Raw genomic sequence first — 6,572 nt, 5'->3', positions numbered from 1 at the left:
TATATACCACATTGAATTAATATTCCAGTTACAGTCGGAAGTGAACTGTATTTAAAGAAAGTATTTACAATACACAAAACAGCTTTGCAAGCTGTCTTGTAAAGAATCAAAGGAAAAAAAGGAGGGAAGACGCCCAGAGTAGTAAAGAAGGAACGTAGGCACAGCGACCACTGATTGGCTGCGGGAGGAGCTGCTCGAGGAGGCGGGGCTGCGCGGGGTGGGGGCGGGGCCAGGCGCACCACTTCCGGGGCGGGGCCTCGGCCTCCGCCGCGCGCTCGGTGGAGGACCGTCTCCATGGCAACCAGCAGGGCCCGCGCCAGGCCCTCCCGTCGCCGCCCCCGCGCCGGGCCCGCCCGCCCTGAGGCCGCTCGGTGACTGGGCCTCCCCGACCCCAGACCCGGTCCCGGTCCCGCTTCTGCTGGAGGCCGCGCCGCCGCCTGCCCGCCCGTCCACCCGCCGCCATCACGCCGCCCGGCTGCCTGATCCGGAAGCAGTTCTGGCCGGCCGCCGCCGCGGTGACCATCTTGGTGGCCGCGTCGGGCCATCTTGGCGGCGGCGGACGGAGGCGCGGAGGGAGCCGCGGAGACCCAGGTACGCGACCGCCCCCGGCCCCCGGCCCCGCCGCCGTTGTCGCCCCGGCCGCCGCAGGTGCCGTCGCCTTGGTTCTGCCCCGGCCGGGCCGAACCGGGCCGCGGGGTCCCGGGCTTTGTGTGGCTTGGCCCCCAGCGCCCGACCCGCGCCGCCCCTCCGCTGCCTGTCCCCCGGGCCGCCGCCGAGACCTTTTTAAAATTTTTCTTTTAATCCTTCAGGGCCCAGAGCAAGTCCGCCTCCTGTCCAGCCCGCCTGCCGTGTGAGGGCGCAGGAGAGGCGCCGCGTCCGGATCGGGGCTTCCATCCGGGGGGCCTGCACACCTGCTCGGACCCTGCGCCCCTGCTGGGACCCTGCGCACCTGCTGGGACCCTTCCCACCGGCTGGGACCCTGCGCACCTGCTCGGACCTTGCGCACCGGCTGGGATCCTGAGCACCTGCTTGGACCCTGAGCACCTGCTGGGACCCTGCGCAGCGGCTGGGACCCTGCGCACTGGCTGAGATCCTGAGCATCTGCTCAGACCCTGCGCACGTGCTGGGACCTGGCCCTTCGGAGCCCTCAGACTCCATCTGACCAGCCTTCTCGTTTGATCTCATCAGCCACTCTACTCTGAACCCCACCCTTCCCCCGGTTTCTGTTTGGGTCAACCCCTATCTGAGGGTTACTTAGATTTGGGGCTCCCTGTATCTCCCCCATCCGACCACAGCAGCCTCCGTGTTTGGCTAACCTCCAGCCAACATGGTCCAACCCCAGACCTCAAAAGCTGAAACCCCAGCCTCCGCAGCACCTACAGACGGCCACGTGGAGGATGTCATCGACACCCTGACCTCCCTGCGCCTCACAAACTCCGCGCTGCGGCGGGAGGCCTCCACCCTGCGGGCCGAGAAGGCCAATCTCACCAACATGCTGGAGAGCGTGATGGCAGAGCTGACCCTGCTGCGCACCAGGGCGCGAATTCCGGGCGCTCTGCAGATCACTCCACCCATCTCTGCCATCACCTCCAACGGGGCTCGGCCCATGACCACGCCCCCCACCTCTCTGCCCGAGCCCTTTTCTGGAGACCCCGGTCAGTTGGCGGGCTTCTTGATGCAGATGGACCGGTTCATGATCTTCCAGGCCTCCCGCTTCCCCGGCGAGGCGGAGCGAGTGGCCTTCCTGGTGTCGCGTCTGACTGGGGAGGCCGAGAAGTGGGCCATTCCCCACATGCAGCCAGACAGCCCCTTGCGAAACAACTACCAGGGGTTCCTGGCAGAGCTGCGGAGAACCTACAAGTCTCCACTCCGGCACGCACGGCGCGCCCAAATCCGGAAGACTTCCGCCTCTAACAGGGCTGTGAAGGAGCGGCAGATGCTGAGCCGCCAGCTGGCGGCCGCGGGTACCGGGGCCTGCCCTGTGCACCCGGCCTCCAACGGGACTAGTCCCGCTCCAGCCCTGCCCACACGAGCACGGAACGTTTAAGAACCCGCCACCACTCAGGTAGCCCGCACCCTTTGCTGCGTAGAGGAAATATCTGCACAACAGCATAGCCCTTGTTTGAAGAACACCTTCCTGCCTGTCCGGTCCTGTTCCAGAAGGAGATCTGTCCACACCTGTGGGTGCCCTCGTCCCCACTGTGCTGCGCTTCCCATTGTGATGTGCTGGCTTTGTACCTACAGCTCAATGCACGTTTCCCTCTGTTGCTTGGTCCCCCAGCCGTTCTGATGACGGCGACTCTGCTGCCCAGTGACACTGATGCCACAACATGCTTGCGAACCACTTGACGCAGTCCACCCCTGGAGCCCCCAGGGCAGCTCTTCACCTGAGTGCCCTGTTCTCACAGAGGACCTCTGGACAGAGCTAAGCCTGTTGGGCCAAGCTGGTGGCTCGTTGTATGTACCTGGAGAGGAGGTCTGGCTTCCTGCCCAGGCCCTGCTCCCAGTGGCCACGTGACCCCTCTGCTAGGAGTGGGGTTGTAACATATCTGGGGGCAAGCTTCACTTTGCACATGAATACACAGTCCAGTACACCCAGTCCTTCCTGGCGTGTAGAAAGACCTGATAGTGCAGCGAAAGGGACAGCCCCCTGGACGAGGTGCCTCTGGCAAGGCGAGTGGTATCTGGCCATGTTCCGATAGCTTCAGGGCTTTTGGGGGTCTGGAACCTGACCTGCTACTTAAGGGCGTTGTGGACTTTGGGCCACATGCGTGTCCCCACCTGAGACTCATGCACGCTGAGGGGGACATTGGTGACTCACACTTTCCCACCCTGGGGTTCCCGTGGGAACTACCACAAGGTGCTTGTTCAGCTCCCCCTCCTCCTTGCCCCACACCAGTTGCCATTGCTGGGCCTTGCCTGGCTTGAGACCCATTCTCGTCTTCATTCAGGCCATCTGCAGCCCTCCCCTCAGCCTCTGCAGCTGCCACACTGTCTAGGTCCAGAGCCCCTCCAAGCTTGCCCTCCCAGGGCCTGGGCTGCCCTCAGGTGTCCAGCCTCCGTGTAAGGAAACGTGCTCCCTCTTTTACATGGCTCAGCATGCAAGGTGGGGAGGCGTCTGCCTTTGGCAACCCCAGCCAGGGCCTCGGTAAACAAAAAAACCCAGTGCCGTCGAGTCAATTCCGACCCACAGCGACCCTTTAGAACTGAGTAGAACTGCCCCGTGGGAAACATTTTTCAAAAGAGCAGTGGACTACCTCGTCCTAATGTGTTGGTGCCCTTGTCCTAATTCTGAGGGACAATGCTATCCCTCTTAGTGGCGGACAGCCTTGTGCTTCCTCACAGGGGTGACCAGGAAACCATATCCTAAAGGGGACTTGGCCAACCCTTTGGACTGTGATGCTCCCGCCATATTTCAATGCCAAATGAACCACATTCACGCAACGGCCTGGACCATGGGGGGAGGTGGGTGTCTTACCCTAGGTTCATCTGCCCCTGGTCCAAACGGTCCTGGCTCAACTGCAGAGGAGCAGCCTCTGCCCCATCCAAAGACACATGTCTTGAGGTACCCAGAGGTTGGGTGCTAGGACCCGTCCTCTCTTCCTGAGAGTTTTGATGATGCTGGGAGAAGTGACTGTGTTCCTGAAGCAACCACTGCCTCACGCAGTCAAGGGCGTTTGTTGCTGGGGTGTGGACCACAGCCACCGGCTTATTGTGAACTCCGTTAGCCCAATTGCCCTGCCGAACAACTGCCTGAACCAGGCTTCAGGTTCCCCTGACTGCAGCTGAGACTGCAGGGGACCGTGGTGCTCATTGCGGGAATGGAGAAAGGATGCATAGGGCGGGGGTACTGACTGGAGGCACACAGCTCACTTTCTCTTTGTGCTCGGTTCTCCAGCAGCTCTGTTGGTAGGACGTGTACCTGCCAGGTGGAGGTGCTCTGGGATGAAGGTCCAGTGGCACCCGGGGAAAGTTTGGCCTGCAGGGGGTAAAAGACAGCCTGAATGCTTCCGGGTGGCCTAGCCAGTCAGGAGACCCAGCGTGGGCCTCTGCTGTGTCGCCCACCCTGGGTCTGCCAAGTGGCGTTTAGAAAGTGCTGGCATGTTTGCCTTGGGAGCTGTGTTTTAGGGTCGTGCTACCACGTATATCAAAACCAGAACCTCACATGCCAGGGCTGGCCATCCTCCCTGCCCATGACCATGACCAAGCCCATTGTAATGGCTGGTAGTGCCAGGCCAAGCTCAGTGGGTATGGTACCTCCACTGTGTTTTGTCTCTCGGTGTTTACGTGTGTGAGCTGGGGACTGGTACTGTTGTACATTTGTGACCTTCTTGATGGCTTCCTACCACTTTGGGAAGTGAAGCAGATGAGAGAGGGTCAGGGGTTGCCCTCCACATTGGCCTTGGAGGAAGTCCCCATTGGAGGAGCAGATGAGAGAGGGTCAGGGGTTGCCCTCCACACTGGCCTGGAAAGAAGTCCCCATTGGAGGAGCTGAGGAACCTATTGTGCTTCTGGTGGACAACATCGCAGGCCCCAGCAGAAGAGGATGAGACCTGAGCTCCACGCAGCCCCAGAGTGGGACCAGTGACTGGGAGACTCACGCTGAAGAAGCCAGTGGGGAGGGGAGATGCTTTGTACATATTCGGGGTTATAATTTCTGTAAATTTAAGAGAACAGGTATTGATTTATAAAAGACAGGTGGTTAGTAGTGTTAAACAATGCATGTGAGGGAAAGTTCTGGGTATTTTCATGATATTGACATTACTTGGGCTGTGTTGATGTGTTTCTGGTCCACGTGACTCCCTATGTGGTAAGTGACCTTTGTGGCATCACAGACCTGATTTGAGACGGGATCTAGAATACAGGGCGACTGGCCTAAGACAGAGCATGACCGTGGGATTAATATACAGTCATGTCATAAAGCGTGTCGTGACTTCTGGAAACAACACAGCCCCACTTCCTTGGTTCCAGTAAGTATGTGATGTTAATGACGAGGGGGGAAAAGTACCTGACTTCCCTGATGCACGTGCCCCTGTGTTGGGGGAGCAGAAGCACCCCCATGACCTTGGTCCTGGCAGTTGGGCCCCTAGGCGAGGGAACAAATGGGGCAGTGTTGGGCATACACTTGGGTTAACGGGAGGGAGCAAGCCTTCTGATTGTATCAAAGGACACGCTTGGGGGCCACTTCTGGGGGTGAAGTTTTGGTGGGAAGAGGGGAGAGATCCAAAGGCACCTTCCCTTGTGGAAGCCCCTTCTGTTAGCACCCTGAGGTGTAAGGGGAGTGTAGGGGTTCAGGGATGAAGACACGAGATGGGGCTCTTTGGGAAAGGAAGTGTCGAACAGGCTGTTGGGTCAAACGGAAAAAGCTTCTCCGTGGAGGGGAGAAGACGGGCTTAGGGCAGATACTGCCGCCCAGTAGCGGGTGTAAATGGAGCTGCGGTCTCCTATCACGTCCTTTTGGGGTCCTGACACCGTGTGGTGGCGGTGGGCCTGGCGGGTGCAGCGGAGGAGACTGGAGGCAAGACGGCTCCTCCCGTGAGCGTCACCACCACCTGCCTGGGAACAAGTGACAGAGTGCTAGCTCTGTTCACTATAGACGTTAACCCACACGTTACAGAAATTTTGCAGACCAGAGGAAAGAGAAAAGGAAAAATAAACACGGTGGTGTCTCTCCTTCCAGGTCCGCCGCCTCCCACCCGCTCCAATCATAATTGCTTTGCTTTTTGTTTTCCTGTAGTTGTGATGCTACCTTCTGTCATTCGCAGTAGCTGTTTCCTGCGAACACTCCCCAGGCGTCTCGCCGTGTTGTCACCAGCTTTCTTTTGGAATGGCCACGCACTGTTCCTGTCAGGAGACGGGCAGCAGGCCGGCCGACCCCAGTGCTGCTGTTGTCTCTCGTAAACAGGTGACCCTCTCTGTGCATAAAGCTGTTCCCCAGTGTCAGGTTACCCTTAGGCTGGGTTCCCAGAGGTGGGGTTACAGAAGTCAGGAGTATAAAACTTTTGAAGCACTTATTACGTATCGAAAAAAAAAAAGGTTTCCAGAAAAGTTTGTATCCATTTCCACTGCCGCCAGCGAAGATGAACCCGGCGACCTCCCCACCTTGCCAGTACGAGGTCTTATCATCTGGCTAAAGATTTGCCGACTCGGTAATGACGAATGGTACTTGAGCTTCAGTTTGCATCTCTTTGGCGTCTAGCAAAGTTGACCATCTTTCCGTGGTAAGCAGCTGTGTTTCCCATTCTGTGGGTCGGCAGTGTCCATCACTCCTGTCTGCTGGGGTCTGGTACATTTGTAGGAGCGCGTTATATATTAAAAGATGTTAACCTGTTGTGTGTCGTATTCGCTGCCAGTGTTTCCAGCTTTTTAATGTTTTCTGTGTGTTAACTTACCGAAGTTTTGACCCATGTATGGTGGATGATTCCCTGACTTAGCGCTGTGGCCACCGACGTTAGCAGCAATAACAAGGACGGCCTGCTTTGTTGGCCTTGTTCCCGGCTCTCTCCGGCTCTCTCATTAGCACCCGTAACAGTGCCTGGCACGTAGTAGGTGGCTGGCCAACCAGTTGCAGG

The 6,572-nt window shown here is 58.4% G+C and overlaps 1 protein-coding gene across 1 annotated transcript; it reads left to right on the top strand.

The window, feature by feature from the left end:
• The first annotated feature begins 289 nt into the window (after nt 1–289).
• On the top strand, nt 290–6,353 carry RTL6 (retrotransposon Gag like 6). Its single transcript, XM_049884624.1, has 2 exons — nt 290–591; nt 810–6,353. The coding sequence occupies exon 2, from the start codon at nt 1,328–1,330 to the stop codon at nt 2,045–2,047; it is 720 nt and encodes a 239-aa protein (XP_049740581.1). The 5' UTR covers nt 290–591; nt 810–1,327; the 3' UTR covers nt 2,048–6,353.
• Nucleotides 6,354–6,572: the final 219 nt, after the last annotated feature.

This window comes from Elephas maximus, chromosome 4, assembly GCF_024166365.1.
Source record: "Elephas maximus indicus isolate mEleMax1 chromosome 4, mEleMax1 primary haplotype, whole genome shotgun sequence".
In the NCBI taxonomy this organism is placed as follows: Eukaryota; Metazoa; Chordata; class Mammalia; order Proboscidea; family Elephantidae; genus Elephas; species Elephas maximus.
This window is presented reverse-complemented; position numbering and strand designations above follow the sequence as displayed.

Coding starts and splice junctions, on each gene's coding strand:
- RTL6 (XM_049884624.1), top strand. CDS start 1,328: ATGGTCCAACCCCAGACCTCAAAAGCTGAAACCCCAGCCTCCGCAGCA.